Here is a 27,508-nt window from a genome sequence, read left to right as displayed (position 1 = left end):
TAACTATTGTAGTGTTCGCTGCCTGCAAAATCCACCTTCTGACCAATGTGATCTTGACACAGCAAGAAAAGAAAGTCTCTTTTCAATCAATGCCACACAGCTGCAGGCATCGGCTGATATTGCCTACCCTCTCACAGCTATTCTGCAAGAATCTTTGTACAGCCTCATGTTTCCCTGTTTCAGGGTTTTAAAATTATTTGTATGTTGCTTCCAATAAGAGATGATTTAGTTTGTTACCCAACTGTAGTGCCAAATTCGAATCTAAAGATTTCAGATTTGATATTCTGAATTTGGTTAACAGTTTATCTCTCCTTTCTTTGTTTCGACTGCCTTAAAATAAAAGATCTTGTGGATAGGTAATAATCATTTGGAATCGATGGTACCTTTAGCAAAATATATCAAATGTTCGAGATCAGCTGATGTTGCTGTTAGTTCTGTGAGTTGTAACTAGTTGCTATGAATGAAGGAATCCATACAGTAGGCACCAGTGTGACTGCAGCAGTATTGAGACTTAGATAATGCATAAAGGGAATATGTAAAGGTATGATATTCTTGCAAGAATTCCTTTGTAAATCTATCAATAATTAAGATGAACTAATGAGATTAATAACTTGCAGAGAAAAATCACTCCCACCCTTCACCGCACCCCCCCCTCCCCCAAACCACCACCAGGTGGTATGGGACAATTTAATACCATTAAAATCCATGGAGTTGCCGTAACCATCTTAGACAATCATAGATTAATCATATTTGGAATTAAAAACCTAATCATAGTTAGGCTATGCTGCAGATTGACTTCCACACTGCTTATATAATGTTCCAAAATGGGGTCAGAAAAACAATCTGGCCAGTGGCGAGTTGAAAGTATTGGTTGAAGAAATAGTGTTCAGCTTTTTCGTGTAGTTGCTTGTAGTTGTGGTCTGTGCAATTTTTATGTAAGTTTTTCAGTGTTGGAAAGCAAACTATTATGGATCAACATAACTGGCCATATGCTCTGTGCAGTCCAAAATACACGCAATTAATAGATTGTATGCTTATATTTCAATGTTGTGCTGTAATAAGTTTACTGTAGCTTGAATTTTTTTAAAGTCATTTTTTTCCTATCTAGACACCAGAAGAACATGAGTTAGAGACGGGGATCAAATCGAAGGAAGCGAGAAAGTACATTTTCAACTGTTTGGATGATATGGCTCAGGTAAACATGGGACTTGAAAATTGGCTTGCTGCAAGTTGTAGAATCTTTTGTTTATTGGTGGAATAACTTAAAATTAATATATTTGATAGATTTTCTGATTTTGGTTCTTCATATAAACAGCTTGTATTTTTCTTTAGCCAGGCGGGCTGCAAGTCCCTCCTCCTCCCAAATTGACTTCTGTATGCCTATAGCTTTGTGATCATCTGATCATAAAGCATATTTAAGGCAACACCAGCAATTATCACCCTGGTATTCTTTTCCTTCTTTGCTTTTTCCCACAAAAGTCTTGAGCATCTTTAGGGTGTTGAGGACCTTAGAGGCTAAAATCTTTGACCTGGGTTTGCAGTAAACAATTTCACCAAGCCCACCAGATCACTTTAAATGATGCTGTTTCATCAAAGCGAGCCTTTAAAAATTATTGTTGTGCAGTTGCATGGAATTTAATACCTGCTGGTCAGAACTGGATCATAAAATCTAGAAACCATTGCTTTGTTTGTCAGGTCTACATAGTGGGCTAAATAGTACTTTATTGTTCATCGTGAACTGTTGAATTATACAGATGTTTTATTTAATTTGTGTAAAAGTAATGGAACTTTGTATTTTTGACACATGTTGTGCGAACTAATCCTTTTGAATAATTTCAATTGTTGCATCCATGTGGCTTTTTAGTCCCATTTATGAAATATCTACACACAGCTCCCAGATGGGTTAGTGGATAAACATATTCCTTGGTTTGGTATTGCAATAAAGACCAGATTTAATCTGTAGTTTGTGCTTAATTAAGTAAATAGAGTGGCAATGGGATTGCAAAAATTAGTCCCAAGGTTTAAAACAAAAGCAGCAAGTGATATCTTAGAGTATCACAGCCAAGTCTGACACCCATATGTGAAAATGTCCTCATGGGGAAGTGGGGGTGAAGATGGAGATAGCAATCAGCAGCTAGAGTGACCTCATTCCCCGTCAATGCAATGAGCTTAAGAATCAGTGACTCCACAAGACCAGGAATTCAAATTTACATCTTCCTGAAATTTAGTTCCTCAGTTCCACATAGATATAATAATGTAAGTTTAAAGCATATGGTTGCAGAAATTTGGAGGGAGTTGGTTGATGACCAGGGCAGAACTGACATCCAACCAATGCCACTAAGGGGATAAATAAAGGAAGTGGATTGTATGATCTCAGTAGATAGTGCGCCTTTCCCCCAACACCTTTATTTTTTCTTATTCAATTGATTGTCTGATTTAGGTTTTTCCCTTATTTCTGGTGCCAGTGTGTTACAATGGATTCTACTAAATTATGGAGCTTTTATCAAAGTTTTAAGTGTTATTCGTTGGCCTCATTGTTTCCATCACTGATATAACCAACCTATACCAACTTTGGGACACCGTATACTGCTTTTACCTGTGGTTTCTATAGATCTTCTAAGAATTTCTTGAGTTTAACTACTTTTGGTTCCAATATCAATACTATTATTAAGCCGTGTAATAACACCATTGTAATTCTGTTTTCAGATAAATTCTGTGTTGGGAATTGGGATTCTGTAACTAGTTTCAGCGATAGAAATTGATGGCTTGTCATAATTTTTTTTCTGCTGCACATTCTGCCCTCCTCTCCATAAGGCAGTGACTCACGCTGGTTTATTGTTCTAGATTGCTAGTCCTCCAGTGCCTTGACCATTCCCTATGCCCAAGTCTAGAAAATGAGTGTTAGAAGATGGCTTAACAATGAGCCTGATGTTTTCCTCATGCAGTACTGTCAAAGGGGAACTTTGCAGTCTCTAAACAGAGATCGAGAGGGAACACTAGCTCATAATTTTTCTTTCTTCTCTTTCTCTTCCACCTTTGCCGCCTTACCATTGCTCAGTAGTACTGAGACCAGTTATTACCCAAACTGTAACCGCAACTAGAATTTGGGTACAGACAATGCATCTAACCCAGAATCCTCTAGTCTATATGGCTATTGCACCCCATATTTACATACTTAACCATTGGGGAGCTTTGATTTTGTTTTTAAAAGAAAGTTATGGAAATGAGGACATATCTAAAAAACTTGAGTTAGTTTAATTTATGGTGTTTGGCAGTGTATAGCTTTACTTTACAGGCTGATGGTTTTACAGGCTTCACAGTGACCAGTGCATAACAAGATTAGTTATCACAAAAGGCATAGCTGAGTACTTAATCCACAAGCGTATCTCCAACACAGAAGTCCTCGAGGCGGCCAACATCCCCAGCTTATACACACTACTGAGTCAGCGGTGCTTGAGATGGCTTGGCCATGTGAGCCGCATGGAAGATGGCAGGATCCCCAAAGACACGTTGTACAGCGAGCTTGCCACTGGTATCAGACCCATCGGCCGTCCATGTCTCCGCTTTAAAGACGTCTGCAAACGCGACATGAAGTCCTGTGACATTGATCACAAGTCGTGGGAGTCAGTTGCCAGCGTTCGCCAGAGCTGGTGGGCAGCCATAAAGGCGGGGCTAAAGTGTGGCGAGTCGAAGAGACTTAGCAGTTGGCAGGAAAAAAGACAGAGGCGCAAGGGAAGAGCCAACTGTGTAACAGCCCCGACAATCAAATTTTTCTGCAGCACCTGTGGAAGAGCCTGTCACTCTAGAATTGGCCTTTATAGCCACTCCAGGCGCTGCTCCACACACCACTGACCACCTCCAGGCGCTTACCCATTGTCTCTCGAAATAAGGAGGCCAAAGGTTAATCGATAAAGGATTGTTATTGCATGTTATACGTCTCAAGCCCTGTTAATAAAAGGTTCTCTGTTACCAGTTTCTGGAAAAGAAAGTTAATCTTTGCCTATATTACTTTAAAAAGGGCTTAGAATAATGAGAAGTGCCCAAAGCGCTGAGGATTGCTGACATTTGCAAAATGCATACATTTTGACAATCCAACACACTAGTCATTCATTGGTTGATATGACTTGAAACATGCCAGTGCAGTAAAAGGGATTAGCCCAACCTCTGCCTGGTTTTCATCCTCGGAAAACCTAGCTGCAACATGTAAACTGTGTACTTCACACTTCAGATGATACTCAAACTTGGGTCTGTATTGAGATTCCAGTGCTGTAGCTGCCTTTAAAGTTCAATATTTAGAAGTTCAGGATACTTATCTTGCAATAGTAATGATAAACCCAATATTGCATTACTGATGTGCAATTATATTTAATATTTTTCTGCTTTTAGGTGAACATGCCAAATGATTTGGAGGGAACAGACATGTTGGCGGAGAAGGCAGACCGGAGGGAATATATTGATTTGTTGAAGAAAATGTTGACTATAGATGCTGACAAGAGGATTAATCCGTTAAAAACTTTAAACCATCAGTTTGTTACCATGACACATCTACTTGATTTTCCTCATAGCAATCAGTAAGCTTTTTAAAATACATAAAATGTTACTTGTGAAACAAAGCTCTTTGGAACTAGATTTGGGATTTGTACCATTAGAATTGCCTGACTACATTGCCTGACTCTGCCCCTGTTGGTGAAACCCTCATCCATGCCTTTGTTTCCTCTAGACTTGATTATTCCAACTCACCCCTGGCTGACCTCCCATCTTTCACCCTCCATAAACTTGTCTTTCAAAGCTCTGCTGCCCATGTCCTAACTCGCACCAAGTCCCGTTCACCCGTCGCCTATGTGTTCGCTGATCTACACTGGGTCCCGGTAAAGCAGCGCCTCAGTTTTACAATTCTCAGCCTTGTTTTCAAATCCTCCATTGCTTCAGCCCTCTCTATCTGTAATCTCCTACAGCCATCTGACATATCTAAATTCCTCCAACTCTAGCCACTTGCGCATTTCCAATTTTAAACGCTATGCCGTTGGTGGCCATGCCTCCAGTTTCTAAGGCCATAATCTCTGAAATCACATCTCACACCCCCCCACCACCCCGTCAAACCTTTCTATCTTTTCTTTATGATGCTTCTTAAAATGTACTCCTTTGACCAAGCCTTTGATCACCTGCTGTAATAGTTCAACCTTTTAAGCTATGTAAGAGCTGTAATAGCACGTTCGGTTCTCAACACATGGTACAATTTCCAAATACTTGCATCAACCAGACGTGCAGGTTACTGTTCAAGTGTGTTGCACAGATAGGCTGAAAATTCTATCCCATACTTTGAGTGTTGAGAGGTCAGACATGAGGAGCAACAAGCCTTTAACTGAGAAAATAAACTAAATAGGGACATATACAATAGAATGGGAGAGCACATGTAGCACTACCTGCAATAACATGACAATTTCATATGTGCCCAGCATATGGTTTCCCCAGAACCTGTCAAGTCTGGCTATACTCTTACAGGGTGAAGGAGTATTTATGAACAGTAATGGTATTTAAACACACCTTTTTTGGTCGATTATGCAATGGTGGGGGGGGGTGGGGGCGGGAAATCTTTTTCATTGACTCGTGCTTCTTTTGCTCCTACTTTGGAAAAAAAATCTTTGCAGCACGTGTGGCTATGCACAGCAGTAAATGGAAATAAGTACACTGCTACATGTGTTTTTAAATCTGCTTATTCCATTCCTAAAATAAACAAGTTTAAATTTCTTGCAGTGTGAAATCCTGCTTTCAGAACATGGAGATCTGCAAACGGCGAGCCAACAGCTATGAAACAGTAAACCAGAATAAAAGCCCATTTATTGCACATGTTGCGCCGAGCACAAGCACAAACTTGACAATGGCCTTCAATAACCAACTCAACACCATGCACAATCAGGTATGAGCCACATAGTTAAAGTCTGTACATTTTAAAGTCTGTTTAAACCCACTTTAACCTGATAGGGTGCAAGTTTCCTTCATCTGCTAGCTATAAGCATCCCATGTGAAATATGTTTTTGGGTAACCTTAATGTAGTTCTAGTGGACATGGATCCAAACACACCCCTCTATAATTTGGCATAGAATTGGGAATCTCTGAGAGTGCACAGGGTGATTGATATGGGAAATAGAGAGCAACAGCACATTAGTGCAGTTGGAGGCTGCTTTTCTGACTTTAAGCTGAGAAGCAGTGTTTGGACAAAGGAGGTGGAATGACTGATATGACACTGCATCTCTGGAATGGAGAACGTTCCAAACCCTAGCAGTGAAATTGCTCACTTTGAGCACAATATTCATGAAAATGCCTCCCAAATATGTTATCTCTTTAAAAAAAAAAAAATTGAATTGGAAACATGTTTCATCAAGTTGCAAATTGATGCTCATTTTGAATTTGCAGTGTGGATCTGCAGTTATTTTATTTCAGTCATATTCTGGAGTTGAACTTTCATCTGTTTCAGTGCTTGGACTGTAAAGTTGGAGTTCTATATTAACTGATACAGCTCTTCGATCGTTTTCTACAGAAAAGAACAAAATCAGCACATATGTTCTGCCTATAATCTAATATCATTTGCCGTATGAGCTGAATCTGATCAGCCCAAAGTGTGTAAATTGTGACATTGCATTTCAGGTCTTCCTTGAAGCCTTAATGTGATCTCTCGGAATTGTAGTATAAATGGAGTGAATGAGACCTCTATTTTGTTGTAACCTTGTATGTGTTAGGAAATTGTGCTCGTACTTTGTCCTGAAGCTATTTTCACACATCATACATTCTGAAAATTATTTTAAAATACATGGAATGTGTGGTGTCTTTAATTTCAGCATATCAGGTATTTATGTGAATGTATACAGTTGAATACTTTACTCATCTATTAATGCTTTAATGTTCTGATGGATATCAAATGTATCTACTAAATTTCAAGGTGAAATGGAGTAGAAGCAATTGAAGAAAGAGAAGGAAAGTAATGAAGGGAATGAGGAATAAGGGGTGTGGAAATATTACGTGGGTGTAATGGGGAAGTTATACACTGGAAAGTATTGTGACTTATCTAGCTATATGCTCTCCATTCAAAATATATATGCAATCCTCAGGTTTTTTTTTTAAACTTGCAGGTAAAGCTGTGGGTTTAAATGAGGTTGATGTAATTTAGGAAATTATAACCAATTCTGGTATGACTAAGGTATAACAGTGTAAAGATTGTTTGTGGAACAGAGGGCATAGCTGAATGTGGGACCCTTTAATTAGTGTGATTTCCATTCCAGATTAGAAACTAGCATTCTTATTCTGCAGCTCATGAAGTAGGGTGGAGCCCCTTTTTAAAAGTCTATCCATGAAGTAAGGTCATGCAGCATCTATGGAGAGAGGAACAGAGTTAATGTTTCAAGTTGATGACCGTTCGTCAGAAATGGCAAAAATTAAAGATGTAACACAAGCACAGAGGCAGAGAAGGGGGCGGAGAACAAAAAGGTCTTATTTGGGGTGGAAGGAATGCGAGATTAAATGACAAACGGGATGATGACACAAGACTAAAGGAGATAGTAAAGAAATAAAAATTGGGTCTAGAGGAGGTGTACATTCAACAAATCATCCTCTGCCTTTTCTACTGCTTCCATTGTGATGCCACACAAAACACATCTTCCCTTTCCCTTTCAGCATTCCGAAGAGACTGTTAACCCCCTGCGCCACATTGGTCCACTCCTCCTATCACACCCATCAACCCCCCACTTCCCATGGCACCTTCCCATGCAAGCGCAGGAGGTGCTATACCTGCCCTTTTAACTTTTCCTTTCTCACTGTCCAGGGCCCTAAACAACCTTCCAGGTGAACAGCAATTTACTTGTACTTTCAATTTAGTATGCTGTATTTGCTGCTTACGATGCAGTCTGCTCTACATTGGAGAGACCACACGCAGATTGGGTGACCACTTTGCGGAACACCTCCATTCACCATTAGATCTGTAGGTGTGAGCCTGAGCTTCTGGTTGCGTGTCAGTTTATTTCTCTGCCCCATTCCTACTCTGACCCCTCTGTCTTCAGCCTCTTGCACTGTTCCTTGAACTTCATTGGAGCAACACCTCGTCTTAGGCACTTTACAGCCTTCCAAGCTCAACACGAAGGTTCAGCAATTTCAGGTCATAGTCTCTGTCCCATTTTTTCACACAGCAGCTGTTGATTTTGCTATCTCATTTTCTTCTTCTTTCGACCCATCTTTTGTTTCTTTACTCATCTCCTTTTGCTATGCATCATCATCCCTTTTGTCATTTAATCTTTCCTGCCTTCCGCCCTATCACTGACCTTCCCTTTTCTCTTTTTCCTTCTCCCCACTTTCCCTGCTGCTATATTTGATTAAAACCTGTTATGTCTCAAACCTTTTCTGGTCCTGATGAAAGATCATCGACCTGACATATTAACTGTTTGTTATTGAATATTGCCAGCATTTTCTGTGTTCTTCAGATTTCCAGCAGCAGTATTTTGCTTCTGTATGCATGAAATAATTTGGCCTTCAGTTCTATCAGATTTGTTGATGCTAGTCCTTTTCTCATACTTTACTATGTCTGGAATTCTGTTAGCTTTAACAATGTCTGTAGTTTAATGTTTTTAAAATTGGGTATTGTAATTTCATAGCCAAAAGAAAATGTGAAAAAAATTAGCGGCAGTGGACATAATCTTAAACAGCAAACTTGTGAACAGAACTGAGAGACACATCATTCTTGCTTTACTGTTGTGGTTTTATCATTGCCTGAAACAGTTGAATTTATGAAAGCCTTGTGAAAAGGATACCAAGAACCTGGTGCAAGTTTTTCTTCTACAGTACTCAAGGTCTCGTGTGTCTTCACATAAAGGATTCCGGGAGATTTTGAAATATATCCAGCTTTATCTTAAATTACTTAAACCAAATAGCAGTAGTGAAAAGGTGATGTCTTAAGAGCTGCTTTGAGAGAGTTGCTTTCGAGCAATTTTCCTCAAGTCTTTGAAGAAAAGAATGTGAGGTACACATTCCTTGTTCTTTAGATACATGGTAATTGCTACACTACTTATAGATATACTCTGCCTTTTTTAAACTGAACAATCTACTTGTATTTTATTCTGTTAGATTTTAAACATCCCAAAAAAGTATTGTCATTGCTAGACACATAATTTGATCATTGAATTCTGTAATTTCTTTAGGCCAATACCCTGGCTTCTACCTCCACAGCTGCAACCCTTTCACTGTCCAGTGCCGATGTATCTCTACTTAATTATCAACCTGCACTGTACCAGCCTACAGCGGCACCTGTGGCGGGGGTTGCACAAGCAAGCATGCCTCTGCAGGCTGGAACAACACAGCTGTGTGCACAGGCTGATCCCTTCCAGCAAGCCCTCATTGTATGTCCACCAGCATTTCAAGGTAAGTGCCTTCTCTGCCCCTTTTAACTATCCTATAGAAATGATGAGAGCCTTGTGGAATTTGAATGCCTTCCAAATTCCCTTTATGTACGCAGACTGCCAAACTCATGGAGTAACATCAGCCTAATAGTTTTGAATGTGTATGTTTCCTTTGTCAGCCCAGTTCTATAGGAAGCCTTATGGTTGACTCAGTTTGCGAATTGTTCAGCCCTGTAATCGGTAGTGGACTATATGTCTACGGGGGATTATTGGTATCTATTATGCTTGTTGGCTACTTTTCAAACTGGGTTTCATGAGCACTTGAAACGCCATAGCATACAAGGCTAGGGCCAAGTTTTGGAAAATAGGATTAGAATAGGTAGGCTTGATGGCTGGCACGGAGATGGTGTGTCGAAGGGCCTGTTTCTGTGCTGTATAACTCGATGATGTAACATAACAGCAATTTTGGATTTGTTAACATGACTGGAAAATACTTTATTCTAGCAGTTGACTATAAATGACAATTTTTGCCCAGTACTAACACCTTACCACTTGAATTTTTTTGACTGGTTCAGCTAGATGTCAAATCTTTTGATTGGCGTTCATGGAGATACTGTGCTTTATGAGCCTCTAGGTGAGTGCAAAAGTTAAGGAATGCTGAAGTATAGAAAAGGCATTAAAGGGGGAGAGAGAAAGAGTTGTTGGAAGATGCGGAGAGCTGCAAATAAACACCAGGAACAGTTGAGGCATAATCAAGGTAGAGAAAATCTAGTAATTGTAGAATAAACTCATTCTGTATCTATGGGTTGAAATACTTAGTGAACTTGAAGCATAACAGAATGGGTGTGGCTTGTTTTCATGCAGGAGCATCTGAATCCCCATGTTTAACTTCAATTTTTCTGTGCTGTTTGGGGAGCTCAAGTAGGGAATTAATAAAAAGAAAGGAGGGACCAATTTTAACTCCGAGTGAGTTTTGAATGGATTAAAATTGGAGCCCATAATGTTTGTTTGAAAGTTTCTGCATTAAATTGGAGGGTCCTACATTCTCTTTTTTTTTTTAGGAGCAGTAGTAGGCCATTCGGCCCCTCGAGCCTGCTCTGCCATTCAACTAGATCATGGCTGATGTATCTCAACGCCATTTTCCCGTACTATCCCCATATTCATTGATATCTATAATACCTAGAAATCTATTCATCTCTGTCTTGAATATGCTCAATGGCTGAGTCTCTACAGCCCTCTGCGGTAGAGAATTCCACAGATTCAGCACCCTCTGAATGAAGAAATTCCTCCTCATCTCAGTCCTAAATGGCCTACCTTTTATTCTGAGGCTGTGTCCCCTGGTTCTGGACTCCGGCCCGCCCCCCGCACCTCCTCAGCCAGGGAAAACATCCTTCCTGCATCTAACCTGTCGAGCCCTTTAAGAATTGTGTATGCTTCAATGAGGTCACTCTCCTTCTAAACTCTAGGTCCAGTCTCCACAATCTCTCCTCATAGGACAATCCTACCATTCCAGGGATCAGTCTGGTGAGCCTTCATTGAATTTCCTCTATGGCAAGTATTTCCGTCCTTGGGTAAGGAGGCCAAAACTGTACACAATACTCCAGGTGTGGTCTCACCAAGGCTGTATGCAATTGCAGCAAGACTTCTTTACCCCTGTACACAAATTGTCTTCCAATAAAAACCCAACATACCATTTACCTTCCTAATTGCTTGCTGTGCCTGCATGTTAGCTTTCAGTGACTTATGAACAAGGACATCCATGTCTGTTTGGACATCAACACTTCCCAGTCTCTCTACATTTAAGAAATACTTTGCATTTCTTTTTTTTCTACCAAAGTGGATAACTTCACATTTTTCCACGTTATATTCCATTTGCCATGTTCTTGCTCATCACTTAATCTATCTAAATCCCCTTGAAGCCTCTTTGCATCCTCCTCACAACTCACATTCCCACCTAGTTTTGTATCATCAGCAAACTTGGAAATATTGCATTTGTTCCCCACATCCAAATCATTGATATAGATTGTGAATAGCTGGGGCCCAAGCGCTGATCCATGCGGTACCCCACAAGTCACAGCCTGCCAACCTGAGAATGACACATTTATTCCTACTCTCTCTTTTCTGTCCGTTAACCAATTCTCAATCCATGCCCATATATTACCCCCAATCCCATGTGCTCTAATTTTGCTTACTAACCTGTGTGGGACTTTATCGAAAGCCTTCTGAAAATCCACTGGTTTCTCCCTTATCCATTCTACCAGTAGTTACTTCCTCAAAAAAACTCCAACAGGTTTGTCAAACATGATTTCCCTTTTATAAATCCATGTTGACTCTGCCTAATCCTACCATTATTTTCTAAGTGTCCAGTTATCACATCCTTTATAATAGATTCATAATTTTCCCTACTTTTGATGTCAGGCTAACCGGTCTATAGTTCCCTGTTTTCTCTCCCCCTCCTTTCTTAAATAGTGGGGTTACATTTGCTACCTTCCAATCTGCAGGAACCATTCCAGAATCTATAACATTTTGGAAGATGACCACCAAGCATCCACTATCTCTACAGTCACCTCTTTCAACACTCTGGGATGTAGATCATTCGGTCCAAAGGATTTATCAACTTTCAGTCCCATTAAATTCTCCAGTACTACTTTTTTTACTAATATTAATTTCCTTCAGTTCCTCTTTCTCATTAGTCCCTTGGTTCTCTGGTATTCCTGGGAGAATTTTGTATCTTACTCTGTGAAGACAGACACAAAGTATTTGTTTAGTTCCTCTGCCATTTCCTTAGTTTCCCATTATAAATTCTCCTGTCTCTGCCTGTATTGGGTCCACATTTGTCTTTGCTAATCTTTTCCTTTTTAACATACCAATGGAAGCCTTTCCAGTCCATTTTTATGTTTCTTGATAGTTTACTTTCATATTTTATTTTCTCTATCAGTTACTTGGTCCTCCTTCGCTGACTTCTAAAATGCTCCCAATCCTCAGCCTTAGTACTTTTTTTGACAACTCTATTTATTTAGTCGTTTGCAGCACAGAAGGCAGCCAGCGAAATGGACCATCGACCCCATACCTCTTCCCTTAATCTAATACAATGTTTAACTTCTCTTGATAGCCATGGTTGGATCACCTTTCCTGCTGGGTTTTTGTGCCTCAAAGAAATGTCAATTTGTTGTAAACCAACTATTAATTTTTTAGATGCTAGCCATTGTCTGTCTACCATCATACCTTTTAATGTAGTTTCCCAATCTACCACAGCCAATTTTCCCATCATACCTTTGTAGTTTCCTTTGTTTGGATTAAAAACCTTAGTTTCAAATTGAACTACATCGCTTTCAAACTTAAAGTAAAATTCTATCGTCTTCCCTAGAAGCTACTTTACAGCAAGATTATTAATTAGCCCTTTCTCATTGCATGATACTAGATTTTTTTTTTTCTCTCTTTTTCCCCCCCCCCCCATCCAAGCAACAACAAAAACTCTGGTCAGGAGAATGGCCAGTAAACTGTTCCCAAGCTGTGTTTAAATGTGTTTAACTTTTGCAGTTTCTTTTGTGATTTTTTTTTTCCCCCCACAAGCCAACTTTTGAAATTACCTGGAAATATATGCTGTATACTTTTATTGACAGGGCTGCAAGCATCTGCAAAACATTCTGGCTTTTCTGTTAGAGTGGAGAATGCAGTGCCTGTTGTACCACAAGCACCAGCTGCACACCAGTCTATTCAGATTCAGCCTGGAGTTCTCGCTCAGGTAAGTGGCTGGCTGACCAGTCTATTTTAAATTGAGTTTTGTTTCCTACAAATTTCCTGTGCTTCCTGAATTTAGTAATTCTTCCTGGGCTCCAGCAGGTGCTGGCATCTCCCTGGTTCCTTGCCTCAATAGTTATACATCATAAAGGTTGAATGTCAGAAGCAGTCATAAACAGTAAACAGGAATAGAGACCCTGGGTAACTTTCCACCACTACGCATCGTTTCATTTGTCTCCCATCCAAGGGACATGGAGACCAGTACAGGCATGCCTTGCTTAAAACTGCAGATTTAAGCCTTTCAAAAATTGCCTGTGGTAACTGCACTAACGAAGATAGGGCTGCTTAAGACATCCGATTTATATTTCAGCAGAAATTCCATTTATCCAAAGATAGTTGAAAATGTTAAGCATATTTTGCATGCTTAAATAACTGAAGCAGTCTTTCTTTTCCTTGTTGATTACTCTTTTCAAAACACTGGCTTTTTATTGGGCTACTATTTCCCCAGTGCAGTACTTTTTACAAGTAGCCTTTATTAGTGGTTGAGCTTTGATATTTAATGCCAGCAGGCTATTCAGCCAGTGAAGTGATTTATGACTTTAACCCCTTATAGGGACTAAACCAAATCAGGGGTACATCCCTATGAATCTCCTTTAAGTTCAAACCAGACAAACTCTTATAGACACTTATTTGGGTCCAAAGAATTAAACTAGCTTTCCCTCAAAGGAAGAAAACTAACAGAATATTTCCATGTTTCGGATAACCTATTTTTAATAATTATGGCTGTCATAAATATCCCAGATATTATAAGGGTCTGGGAAACTCTCTTCAATACGTATCTCTCCACTTAAAGGGACACAGAAAGGGGGTTCTTGTAGTTGTATACAGAATACTACATGAGACGATTTATTAACTTCTATAAATTTATTAAAGAATTTAACATGCAATACACTTCTAAGTGGATATGTATATCACGATATCAAATATTACTAAGAAATGTAACACATAATCATATTTCTAACATGGAATGCAAAAGTTTAACCTTGCTAATGTTACAGCAAAATATCTCAGAATATCTATCAAAATTTAAAGTAAACCTTTACCTTAAATCCCCCGGGTAAGGCATGGGATGAGAGGTATTTGAAGAATTCAACGCTTCTAATTTTCACTTCAGAACCTCTCATGTTTATACTGTTTCTAAGGTGTCATATGACCTCTTAGCATATAGGTGTTACCTTTGTGTGTGTTTTTCTTGCTTTCAAAATCCATATTTAGTAGTATCATTTACTAACTCTCCACTTAATGTTTTACTGGAAATTCTCTGTGCTTGAAGTTGAGATTTTATCTGGTCAAAATGTTTAAAATCGTGTTTACTTGATCTCTTGTTCCTGTAAGTCCATTCCATTTATTACTTTATCTATATTTGCCTTTTTTATGGTACCTTAAAGCAACCTTGTGAGCTGATTTGGCTGCATCAACAACCCCATAAACTAATTAAGGGTATTGCTACCTCTTACTGATGTCACACGGGATATTTCAGTGTGTGTGCTAATGTTCCAAGTCCCTGGCAACAGAAATTTTATTCTAACTGGCACCTTGAAATTTTTTAACTCTACGTTCTTAAAGGGGAATGTCAGTGAGTCTTGAAAACTGACCATTTATTAGATCTTTAATTCTAAAAGGTATAATATGTTAACTATATCTAAATGCTACCTAATTTAAGCCTATTATACCTATATTCCCTCACACCACCAATTCTGTTCGGCAGGAGAACAGTTTGAGCCCTGGTACCTTGTCGAGGGCCACCAAAGTCTGTAGTAGCATCCTACCGCTGCCCTCAATTAACTTGGCAGTTGACATTGAACCTGGGACTTTATGGTTTTGCATTCATCACAGCACTCCCTTGTTAAATTTGCTGAGCCGTTGAGGAAATGCAAGTGTCAGATGTATTTCTTGTATTGTTATTGTGCTGTCCACATTTGCACAGATTGATTTTATTTTGTTAAAAAGAAAATTCTTAGATAATCTTTAAACTACACGCATTACAGAACAAATTTTATTGATGTGAAGATTGTGGCAGCTATATAAACCTTTTTAGCAATCTTAAAAAATGTTGTTGCCAGCTGTAACTTTGGTTTTATATTGTTGGGTGTTCACACCAATATGTGAAAGATAAGTTGAAATTTCCCCAAAACTATAAAAATGAATGATGTATCAAATGTTAGCTCTTGTGTTGAGTGAAGGGGTGCAGATAAGAGTGCATTAACTGCAGAAGCAAGGAGAGATCAGAGAATAATTTAAACCAAAACAAAACTTTATTTTGAGGGTTCTTTGGATATGAATAACTATGCATGTGGATAAAATTTTAAAAGATTAACTTTGGAAAAGTAGCTTGGAAATTCCAAAAATAACTATTTCATATAACCTACAAATACCTCCGTTTATATAGTGTCTCAACATGCTAAAACATTTCAGAACACTCCATACTGTGAATTAAGTACAGTGACTGCTGTTTTTATGTCCAAGGATTATCATTTTACTTCATTTACTGGCACAAAAACATTTTGCTAAATAATCTGGTGTTTTCACTGGGGCCTATTTTCTATCTATTTATATGTGACTTAAAGGTGGTTTTAAATTGGGTCTGGATTAGAGTTGGTATGACAGTTTTAGTAAACTTGGCCACGTAAAGCCAACAATGAGTTTTTTTGCATCAAGTGTAGTTGTTAAAAGCAACTAAAACCACAGAGTTGCTTGAATCACCGTATAAGCAGCTAATCATCTAAGTAAATAGCCTTAACTTGCAACTGTATCTATAATTATCAAAGCATATAACTGTGCTGTTGATGAAATGGGGTTTAGGGTTAGGATGCTGAAGTTCTTCACAGTTGAGGCATCTTTACCCATACTGTTGATTTCAGATTTTTGTGTACGATGTAGATATTGTTTCACTGGAAACATGCTGTGGAAATTCTGAAAAAAAATTGCCATCCATTTTTGAATCCATATTCAGTCTCTATGTAAACAGTAATGCAATCTTGTTTGGCTCCATGTGGATACAATTCTGCAATTTAATCTTTATTAGAGTAGTGATTCAGAGTCATCCAGAGCAGGGACCCATATAATGAAACCTGGTAACAAAATTTTGGCCAAAATGATTGCAATAAATCAGGGAATGTCTTGCTAGCTACTTATTCTCTCTCTTTTCCCTCTAGGATTGTGGCAATGTGGAATTTTTTTTTTTTACAGTGTTGAAAATTGTAATTTTATAAAAGATGATAGTGAACTCTTCATAGCTTTGAAAGCTTTTTCACTAAAGGATAAACATTTCAGTCCAAAGTATTTGACACCTGCCTTCCAATAGTGCTGTCCTGGTTTCATAATTTTGTTGATTGGGGGGGGGGGGGGTGGAGAGAATTTTAAAACTTAAAAAAAAAAGGCAGAAACGAGCATATTTCTGTTTGTAGTAATGTACTTACAAACTTAGCCATTGTTTTTTTAAAGCTATGATGGGAATCCTTTTTTCTTTTACTTGCAGTTGGCAGTGTCCCTTTTTGTACGCCTGACTAGAATGTGCATCAAACCCACTTTGATATCAAATGTAATATAGATAGTTGCAGTTATTTGCTTTTGTTTCTAAAATAAATGGAGGCTTAGCTTTTCAATGTGTTTTATCAAATTCATTGGGGTAGGTGGCTGTGCTTTTTTCTTGACCCATTCCCACCATTTTGGGGCCCAGACTTAAATCTGACCAGAGACAGATGTTTCAAGAGGCCCAAGTAAAACAAATCTGAGTAATCTGGATTTAAGATTAATTCCTGGTTCACTTGGCATGCACAGTACTACCTCTGTTAAATTTCTTTTTGCCAATGACCAAACCTGATTTTCATACTATTCAGGGCATCAAAAAGGGACACTGCAGATTTGAGAACTAATGTACCATATAACTGACTCCCAACCCCCCCCCATTACAGGGCAGCTGCACACCGCTGATGGTGGCCACTCTACATCCTCACGTTGCCACTGTTGCTCCGCAGTACGCGGTCCCTTTTACCCTGAACTGCGCAGCCGGCCGGCCTGCGCTGGTCGATCAGACGACCACAGTACTGGTAAATGCTCCCACTTGGTGTGATTCTGTGCACTAACAGATGCTCCTCTGAGGCTGCTGCAGAGGAACCGAAGCATGTATTATTGTGTGCCTTATATATTTTCCACGTCATTGAACGTCTCCTCTTACTCTTTTGAACGATCTGGACGGTGAAACAAGTTGTACTTGAGACCAAAATACTCAGTATTTCTAAAAGGCTCGAATTCTAATGGCATGGTTGCGAATGAAGAGAGTGGAAATTGACTTTAACTACCATTTAACTATTTACATTTTATTCATGGTTCATCAACCAGGCAAATGTAAAACAGTTTTGAGGACTGATATGGTGGAGTGTAAGTACAATTGTGCCTAACAAGGAATCGTATGAAAGGATAACAGCAATTGCCAGATATTTTCACTTAATTCAAATCTGATTGAGTTAACCTATGTTTAGATGTAAGGTGGCAGAGAGGGAGGGAATGATTCCGTCCACAGAATGGTGGTATAGATTTCCTTGATGACATATTCTGCTTTATACAAATCATTTCAAGGGAAATTTACCATTCCGTGGATTCTGGTAGATAGAGCCCAGCAATTTTTACAGTGGATCAGGAGCTATTGGCATCTCTTGTTTTCCCCCATCTCCACAATGACCAAATACTGTGGGGAAGCTGGATAAACATGAGGGAGAAAGAAATAGGACAGGTTTAGATGGAGAGTTGGGAGGAGACAGGTGTGGAATATAAATGTTGGTGAGACCAGTTGGGCCAAATGACCTACTTCTGTGCTGTAAATTTTATGTAATTGTTTTCCCCCTTGTTTCAATTTTTTCTATTCCATTATACCCACACCCATATCTCTATACCATTTTGTGAGCATTCGCAGACCCTGCTAGAAGCCTCTGCTGGTGCTACCCTAACCAGCTACTGGAAGGCTGTTGTTAAGTCTCTTTCAATGCTACCATTTTCAATTATATATGTTTTTAAAGTTGAATGTTGGGATAAATAGCTAAAACAATAGAGTACAGGTCTTCAGAGGTTAAGTTTTATAATGCATTGGTCAGGATACTTTGGGTGCTGTGCAGATTTTAGTTATCCTACTTTGACAGGAATGTATGCATTAGAGAGGATAAAGAGATGTGTAAAGAGGATGGGTTATGAATATATACTAGGTAAAATGAAATTTAAATATGTAGTCGGATGCTAGGCTGGATGAGTTGTACTGCAATTACTACTTGCATTTATGTAGCAGTAGTAAAATGTCGCATTTAGTAACAGAACTAAAAACTGAAGAGATGCGGGTTCTGGAGCTTTGGGTGAACTGGAGTTTATGTAGGGTGGACCTCCAGAAGACTGCTGAAGAGGATGTTTCAGGAGTAGAACATGGAGGTATTAGAAGTGGAGATGAGAGTCTCAGCTGCCTGCGGGGCTAGGATAAGCATGGCGGCCGACTGTTGAGTGTATATGATGATCACGGAGTGGCAGAGCGATTGAATTGGTTGTCATACAATGGGGAGAGAGAGGGGACCAATGGAACCTTGGGATATTCCTGAAATGGTAATGTATGGTTAGAAGGACAAATTTTTGCTCAATATACTGCTTTGGAATCTGTAGTAGAGCTAAGAGTGTGCTTCCGTGGAGGTGGAAAAAGTCTAAAATGACAAAGAGGCAGTGTACCATGATCCCAATTGCAGTATTAGTGACTTAAAGAAGGCAATATTGGTGCTGTGGGCAGAGTGGAAAGGAGATTAATGGTATTCTACCAAGGACTGGTAGGAAGATGTGACCATGTGGAAAGGAAGGCAGGAGGTGGATTTCCTAGAAGTTAGATTCTTAGCTTTTATTTCAGTATCTTGGTTGGAATGGTGACCTTAGCAGCAATTCGATTACTTTTAGTTGGTAAACTGACCATGAACCCTTGTTTAACTTCTACTTTAGTAGTATTCATTTTATTAACTTTGAGAGAATGGAAGGTAGAATGGGCGTCAAAATTCTAGCCATTTAACTATAAACTGAATACTTCACCTACTGACCCTATCATAATTTCTTGAGGTTATTGATGGCTGAATTTGCACATCACCCTCATTGGTGGGTAGTATAGCAATATTTTCAAAAATTGGAATCCAATATCAAAATCGAAACATGTTCCAATTTTGAAGATACTAGCAGCAAAAATTCAGATTCCATTATACGTAGCTGTTGGATATTGATTATGGTACATGATTGTATAAACAGGTAGCGATGTTGCAATAAAGTACTCTTTTCTGGCCATGACGTCCTGCTCTCTCCTCTTCCTGTTTAGTTCAAAAACTTACACATGTGCATCACTGGAAAACCTTGCCATTAGGGCTAAGTTGGCAGAGCTGCACCTGCACTGTCAGTGTTCCAGCATAAAAGTTTACAAGATTAGCTGTTGCTCTGTAATTCAGAGGCTGTTATACTGTTCATTGAGAATCTAGTGCACTATTTTACATGCCTTGCTGCTGAGGATTTGGTTTGTAGTTCTTCCATACTTGAATTTTCTAAAACACTGAATTCTGCTGTACAATAGCAGCCAGATAAGAGCCTTTTAGAAATGCTGAGTCCATTGGATTTAAATTGATATTTTTTAATAAGCAGTCAGTGACTGGTGACGTGGTCGGATTGATAAATCAAATCAAAACCTGAACTGATATTAACACTGAACAAATTTATAGTGAAGACTGCAAAAATTAATTAGCATTTTTGTTTGCCTTAAAAATCATAGCGGTACAACAATAGATAAAATGATAGATTTGAAGTAGGATTGCAGGGATGTGAGTGTGCAAACTGACCTCTGCATTGATACTTTTCATCTTTAAATGAGAAGGTCAATAACTTGGATCTTGTCTAATTGCTGTTTCAAATGGCCTTTTATTGAAGAGCAGAACTTAGTATCTCAGCTAACTGACGGATGCTGTTAATATGCTCAAACTAGAATGTAATTTCCTTTATGAAAAAAGCACACCACAGTTGTTAAACACAGTCTATTAGTATTTAGCTCTAAAGATGTTTAGCTTAAATGACATACGCAGTAGCTTCATTGTGGGAACTGGCTGGAAAGAGTTAGGGAGCATGGTGCACGGATCCAAATCAACAAAGTCATTAACCTTGGGTGCTGATGCAGTTGGGTACCTACATTCCTTCCTATTTAGATCAGAGAAACATTATTTGACAGTAATCTGTAATGTATAAAGGTTAGGCAAAACTTAAGCTGTGTTAATATCTAAAATTGTCCCTGATGGCAGCATGCTGATCTATAGTCATACTTAAACGTGCACTTCCTGTAATTGTCAGAATTGCTTCCTGTAACACTTTTAATATTACAATTGGTTGAAAATGCCCCCTATCGTTATAATTAACATATCCTGCGACTCTCTGTGCACAACACTATGGGAGATCTGCTGGTATATTAAAATTAATTATGTAGGTTACTCCCAATATTTAATGAGCCATTCTTGGATGATTGGAAGATTGCTAATTAACTTTTGTGGTCTTGAATTAAACTTTAGTAGCATGTTTATTTTTTTAAATGGATCATCCAACTTCTGCAGTTGCTTCCAGTGACCACGTGCATTTTGCTTTCTCAGATCAAAGGTTGGTTAGAATGTTCCCTCCCTTTTCCACCTTGCTGCTTGGCATGAGCCTGCTTAGAAGAGATTGCTGTGTCTGTGTGTTTGTATTCCTGCAGAATGGCTCGTCGCACAGAATATCCGAATGTATGTTTCTGCTTCAGAGCTGCGAAATATTGGATATACTCACTTTCTCTTTCTCTCATTAAACTGTAATGCCTTGTCCTGTGCAGGTATTGGCTTTGGAGGGAGGCGTTGTGTAAATCTAACATCACAGATCTTTGTTTTACCATTGTGCTTCTCTTGCCAGCTGTGTGCGGTCTTCAGCTAGATGCTTTGTGTTCTTTTCGGGTGTCTGCAAACTTTTGGAGTAGTGTCCTGTGCAATGGCAATCTTGACAGTCTGTCTTTGTTTGCAGCAGGCATGGCCTGGAGGAACTCAGCAAATCCTGTTGCCGTCAACTTGGCAGCAGTTGCCTGGCGTAGCCGTCCATAACTCAGTCCCACATGCCACTGTGATACCAGAAGCTATGACTAGCACACAGCAAATAACAGACTGGAGGCAAGTAGGCTTTTAATAACATGAACATTTTCTATTTTAACTCTTAATCTTGTGCATTTTCATCCCTTTAAAAGGAAGGGAAGTACTGGGATGGGCCAGTACTTATAGTGACAATAGTGCTATTGGTAAATTCTAATCATGAATGAAATTGTGCTGTTTCGTGAAAGAACTTTTTAAAACATCTGATTCGTACAGGAATAGTTAAATTGCAAATGTAAAGTTTTTTAAATTGCGGTTGCTGCTTATTTCTGCAATTTCTGCAAAATACAAAAAAAAAATTCCCTTATTTTCTTAAGATGAAGGTAATCTTTGTTAGCTTGCAATAAATTGAATGTCCTAAGTTTTTGCCTTTCCCTCCATCAAACATGCCCAAGAAACAATGCATTCAGACAACAAAAACGAGCTGATGCGCTTTCGTGCACTTTGTACAAGATCAAGCTGAATTCTAATACCTCGACTACTTAGCATTTGTAATTTAGAGCATTCTTGTGTACTCTGGTTTGAAGTTCATAGAAATGGAAACTACACGAGAGTGCATTCTCCTAGAATTAGACTACTGATTTTTTTTTTTATTCATTCATGAGAGTATTTATTGCCCTTCCCTGATTGCCCTTGAGAAGGCAGTGAGCTACTTCTTGAATGCAACTGAGTATCTTGCTAGGCCATTTCAGAGGGCAGTTAAGAGCCAACCACATTGCTGTGGTCCAGACCAAGTCACGACAGCAGATTTCCTTCCCTAAAGGATATTCGCGAACCTGATGGATTTTATGACAATCTGGTAGTTTTGTGGTTACCATTACTTTTTAATGAATTAATGAACTTAAATTCAATGAATCAAATAAAATCTGGAATAAAATGCAAGCTGCTATGGTGGATTTTGTCGACAGATCATTAGCCCAGGCCTTTTTTAGTCCAGTAACATGACCACTATGCTACCATGCCAAATGTTGTAGAACAGAGATGTCCAACCTTTTTGTATGGGGGGCACATTACAATTTTTGTCTTGCAGAAGGGGCAGTTTTGGAAAGATTAAAAATTTATTTTACTATCAATCAAAACAACAGCTGTGCATTTTTGTGAAGAAGCTTTCCATGAGAAGATTAATTTATTGACTTACTTTCTCACCATTATGTTGGACACTGATCTAATGAGATATCTGGCATTTTCGACACTTGCATAGTAGTCAATGTTTGCCCACACACTTGAAGCGCTGCAGAATGTTCCGCAGAAATGCCCATCTGTCAGGACTGATCTCTCTCGTTCTGTGTCTCATTCTGTCTGTCTGTCTATCTTGGGCTCTCTCTCATTTCTTCCCTCCATCTCTCTCTCTCGCCCCGCCTGTCTCTCTCTCTCTCTCGCCCCGCCTGTCTCTCTCTCTCTCTCTCGCCCCGCCTGTCTCTCTCTCTCTCTCTCGCCCCGCCTGTCTCTCTCTCTCTCTCTCTCTCTCGCCCCGCCTGTCTCTCTCTCTCTCTCTCTCGCCCCGCCTGTCTCTCTCTCTCTCTCTCTCGCCCCGCCTGTCTCTCTCTCTCTCTCTCGCCCCGCCTGTCTCTCTCTCTCTCTCTCGCCCCGCCTGTCTCTCTCTCTCTCTCTCGCCCCGCCTGTCTCTCTCTCTCTCTCTCGCCCCGCCTGTCTCTCTCTCTCTCTCTCGCCCCGCCTGTCTCTCTCTCTCTCTCTCGCCCCGCCTGTCTCTCTCTCTCTCTCTCGCCCCGCCTGTCTCTCTCTCTCTCTCTCTCGCCCCGCCTGTCTCTCTCTCTCTCTCTCTCGCCCCGCCTGTCTCTCTCTCTCTCTCTCTCGCCCCGCCTGTCTCTCTCTCTCTCTCTCGCCCCGCCTGTCTCTCTCTCTCTCTCTCTCGCCCCGCCTGTCTCTCTCTCTCTCTCTCTCTCGCCCCGCCTGTCTCTCTCTCTCTCTCTCTCTCGCCCCGCCTGTCTCTCTCTCTCTCTCTCTCGCCCCGCCTGTCTCTCTCTCTCTCTCTCTCTCGCCCCGCCTGTCTCTCTCTCTCTCTCTCTCTCGCCCCGCCTGTCTCTCTCTCTCTCTCTCTCGCCCCGCCTGTCTCTCTCTCTCTCTCTCTCTCTCTCTCTCGCCCCGCCTGTCTCTCTCTCTCTCTCTCTCTCGCCCCGCCTGTCTCTCTCTCTCTCTCTCTCTCTCTCGCCCCGCCTGTCTCTCTCTCTCTCTCTCTCGCCCCGCCTGTCTCTCTCTCTCTCTCTCTCGCCCCGCCTGTCTCTCTCTCTCTCTCTCTCGCCCCGCCTGTCTCTCTCTCTCTCTCTCGCCCCGCCTGTCTCTCTCTCTCTCTCTCTCTCTCGCCCCGCCTGTCTGTCTCTCTCTCTCTCTCGCCCCGCCTGTCTCTCTCTCTCTCTCTCTCTCGCCCCGCCTGTCTCTCTCTCTCTCTCTCTCTCGCCCCGCCTGTCTCTCTCTCTCTCTCTCTCTCGCCCCGCCTGTCTCTCTCTCTCTCTCTCTCGCCCCGCCTGTCTCTCTCTCTCTCTCTCTCGCCCCGCCTGTCTCTCTCTCTCTCTCTCTCGCCCCGCCTGTCTCTCTCTCTCTCTCTCTCGCCCCGCCTGTCTCTCTCTCTCTCTCTCTCGCCCCGCCTGTCTCTCTCTCTCTCTCTCTCGCCCCGCCTGTCTCTCTCTCTCTCTCTCTCGCCCCGCCTGTCTCTCTCTCTCTCTCTCTCTCGCCCCGCCTGTCTCTCTCTCTCTCTCTCTCTCGCCCCGCCTGTCTCTCTCTCTCTCTCTCTCGCCCCGCCTGTCTCTCTCTCTCTCGCCCCGCCTGTCTCTCTCTCTCTCGCCCCGCCTGTCTCTCTCTCTCTCTCTCTCGCCCCGCCTGTCTCTCTCTCTCTCTCTCTCGCCCCGCCTGTCTGTCTCTCTCTCTCTCTCTCTCGCCCCGCCTGTCTCTCTCTCTCTCTCTCTCGCCCCGCCTGTCTCTCTCTCTCTCTCTCTCGCCCCGCCTGTCTCTCTCTCTCTCTCTCTCGCCCCGCCTGTCTCTCTCTCGCGCCCCGCCGCGCTCGCTCTCGCGCCCCGCCGCGCTCGCGCCCCGCCGCGCTCGCGCCCCGCCGCGCTCGCGCCCCGCCGCGCTCTCGCCCCCGCCTGTCTCTCTCTCTCTCTCTCTCGCCCCGCCTGTCTCTCTCTCTCTCTCTCTCGCCCCGCCTGTCTCTCTCTCTCTCTCTCTCTCGCCCCGCCTGTCTCTCTCTCTCTCTCTCTCTCTCTCGCCCCGCCGCGCACGCTCGCTCTCTCTCGCGCCCCGCCGCGCTCGCTCTCGCGCCCCGCCGCGCTCGCTCTCGCTCTCGCGCCCCGCCGCGCTCTCTCTCGCTCTCGCGCCCCGCCGCGCTCTCTCTCGCTCTCGCGCCCCGCCGCGCTCTCTCTCGCTCTCGCGCCCCGCCGCGCTCTCTCTCGCTCTCGCGCCCCGCCGCGCTCTCTCTCGCTCTCGCGCCCCGCCGCGCTCTCTCTCGCTCTCGCGCCCCGCCGCGCTCTCTCTCGCTCTCGCGCCCCGCCGCGCTCTCTCTCGCTCTCGCGCCCCGCCGCGCTCTCTCTCGCTCTCGCGCCCCGCCGCGCTCGCTCTCGCGCCCCGCCTCGCTCGCTCTCGCGCCCCGCCTCGCTCGCTCTCGCGCCCCGCCTCGCTCGCTCTCGCGCCCCGCCTCGCTCGCTCTCGCGCCCCGCCTCGCTCGCTCTCGCGCCCCGCCTCGCTCGCGCTCGCGCCCCGCCTCGCTCGCGCCCCGCCTCGCTCGCGCTCGCGCCCCGCCTCGCTCGCGCTCGCGCCCCGCCTCGCTCGCGCTCGCGCCCCGCCTCGCTCGCTCTCGCGCCCCGCCTCGCTCGCTCTCGCGCCCCGCCTCGCTCGCTCTCGCGCCCCGCCTCGCTCGCTCTCGCGCCCCGCCTCGCTCGCGCTCGCGCCCCGCCTCGCTCGCTCTCGCGCCCCGCTGTGCTCGCGCTCGCTCTCGCGCCCCGCCTCGCTCGCTCTCGCGCCCCGCCTCGCTCGCTCTCGCGCCCCGCCTCGCTCGCGCTCGCTCTCGCGCCCCGCCTCGCTCGCGCCCCGCCTCGCTCTCTCTCGCGCCCCGCCTCGCTCTCTCTCGCGCCCCGCCTCGCTCTCTCTCGCGCCCCGCCTCGCTCTCTCTCGCGCCCCGCCTCGCTCGCTCTCGCGCCCCGCCTCGCTCGCTCTCGCGCCCCGCCTCGCTCGCTCTCGCGCCCCGCCTCGCTCGCTCTCGCGCCCCGCCTCGCTCGCTCTCGCGCCCCGCCTCGCTCGCTCTCGCGCCCCGCCTCGCTCGCTCTCGCGCCCCGCCTCGCTCGCTCTCGCGCCCCGCCGCGCTCGCGCTCGCTCTCGCGCCCCGCCTCGCTCGCGCTCGCTCTCGCGCCCCGCCTCGCTCGCTCTCGCGCCCCGCCTCGCTCGCGCTCGCTCTCGCGCCCCGCCTCGCTCGCTCTCGCGCCCCGCCTCGCTCGCGCTCGCTCTCGCGCCCCGCCTCGCTCGCGCTCGCTCTCGCGCCCCGCCTCGCTCGCGCTCGCTCTCGCGCCCCGCCTCGCTCGCGCTCGCTCTCGCGCCCCGCCTCGCTCGCGCTCGCTCTCGCGCCCCGCCTCGCTCGCGCTCGCTCTCGCGCCCCGCCTCGCTCGCTCTCGCGCCCCGCCTCGCTCGCGCTCGCTCTCGCGCCCCGCCTCGCTCGCGCCCCGCCTCGCTCTCTCTCGCGCCCCGCCTCGCTCTCTCTCGCGCCCCGCCTCGCTCTCTCTCGCGCCCCGCCTCGCTCTCTCTCGCGCCCCGCCTCGCTCTCTCTCGCGCCCCGCCTCGCTCGCTCTCGCGCCCCGCCTCGCTCGCTCTCGCGCCCCGCCGCGCTCGCTCTCGCGCCCCGCCGCGCTCGCTCTCGCGCCCCGCCTCGCTCGCTCTCGCGCCCCGCCTCGCTCGCTCTCGCGCCCCGCCTCGCTCGCTCTCGCGCCCCGCCTCGCTCGCTCTCGCGCCCCGCCTCGCTCGCTCTCGCGCCCCGCCTCGCTCGCTCTCGCGCCCCGCCTCGCTCGCTCTCGCGCCCCGCCTCGCTCGCTCTCGCGCCCCGCCTCGCTCGCTCTCGCGCCCCGCCTCGCTCGCTCTCGCGCCCCGCCTCGCTCGCTCTCGCGCCCCGCCTCGCTCGCTCTCGCGCCCCGCCTCGCTCGCTCTCGCGCCCCGCCTCGCTCGCTCTCGCGCCCCGCCTCGCTCGCTCTCGCGCCCCGCCTCGCTCGCTCTCGCGCCCCGCCTCGCTCGCTCTCGCGCCCCGCCTCGCTCGCGCCCCGCCTCGCTCGCGCCCCGCCTCGCTCTCTCTCGCGCCCCGCCTCGCTCTCTCTCGCGCCCCGCCTCGCTCTCTCTCGCGCCCCGCCTCGCTCTCGCTCGCGCCCCGCCTCGCTCTCGCTCGCGCCCCGCCTCGCTCTCGCTCGCGCCCCGCCTCGCTCTCTCTCGCGCCCCGCCTCGCTCTCTCTCGCGCCCCGCCTCGCTCTCTCTCGCGCCCCGCCTCTCTCGCGCCCCGCCTCTCTCGCGCCCCGCCTCTCTCGCGCCCCGCCTCTCTCGCGCCCCGCCTCTCTCGCGCCCCGCCTCGCTCGCGCCCCGCCTCGCTCGCGCCCCGCCTCGCTCGCGCCCCGCCTCGCTCGCGCCCCGCCTCGCTCTCGCTCGCGCCCCGCCTCGCTCTCGCTCGCGCCCCGCCTCGCTCTCGCTCGCGCCCCGCCTCGCTCTCGCTCGCGCCCCGCCTCGCTCTCGCTCGCGCCCCGCCTCGCTCGCTCTCGCGCCCCGCCTCGCTCGCTCTCGCGCCCCGCCTCGCTCGCTCTCGCGCCCCGCCTCGCTCGCTCTCGCGCCCCGCCTCGCTCGCGCTCGCGCCCCGCCTCGCTCGCGCTCGCGCTCGCGCCCCGCCTCGCTCGCGCTCGCTCTCGCGCCCCGCCTCGCTCGCGCTCGCTCTCGCGCCCCGCCTCGCTCGCGCTCGCTCTCGCGCCCCGCCTCGCTCGCGCTCGCTCTCGCGCCCCGCCTCGCTCGCGCTCGCTCTCGCGCCCCGCCTCGCTCGCGCTCGCTCTCGCGCCCCGCCTCGCTCGCGCTCGCTCTCGCGCCCCGCCTCGCTCGCGCTCGCGCCCCGCCTCGCTCTCTCTCGCGCCCCGCCTCGCTCTCTCTCGCGCCCCGCCTCGCTCTCTCTCGCGCCCCGCCTCGCTCTCTCTCGCGCCCCGCCTC

General features: G+C 45.3%; 1 protein-coding gene across 5 annotated transcripts in view; it reads left to right on the top strand.

Annotated features, from left to right (window-relative positions):
• The window catches only part of LOC137383806 (homeodomain-interacting protein kinase 1-like), a 420,703-nt gene that overhangs the window by 365,390 nt on the left and 27,805 nt on the right, over positions 1-27,508 (top strand). For 2 of the 5 annotated variants that reach the window (XM_068057038.1, XM_068057039.1), the window contains exons 6-12: positions 1,109-1,195; positions 4,387-4,571; positions 5,755-5,917; positions 9,183-9,402; positions 13,004-13,125; positions 17,096-17,230; positions 21,216-21,358. In XM_068057038.1, coding sequence (XP_067913139.1) covers positions 1,109-1,195; positions 4,387-4,571; positions 5,755-5,917; positions 9,183-9,402; positions 13,004-13,125; positions 17,096-17,230; positions 21,216-21,358 — 1,055 coding nt within the window. The remainder of the gene's footprint in view (positions 1-1,108; positions 1,196-4,386; positions 4,572-5,754; positions 5,918-9,182; positions 9,403-13,003; positions 13,126-17,095; positions 17,231-21,215; positions 21,359-27,508) is intronic. The other 3 variants (XM_068057040.1, XM_068057042.1, XM_068057041.1) reach the window with 3 other exon arrangements.

This window comes from Heterodontus francisci, chromosome 25, assembly GCF_036365525.1.
Source record: "Heterodontus francisci isolate sHetFra1 chromosome 25, sHetFra1.hap1, whole genome shotgun sequence".
Lineage (NCBI taxonomy): Eukaryota > Metazoa > Chordata > Chondrichthyes > Heterodontiformes > Heterodontidae > Heterodontus > Heterodontus francisci.
This window is presented reverse-complemented; position numbering and strand designations above follow the sequence as displayed.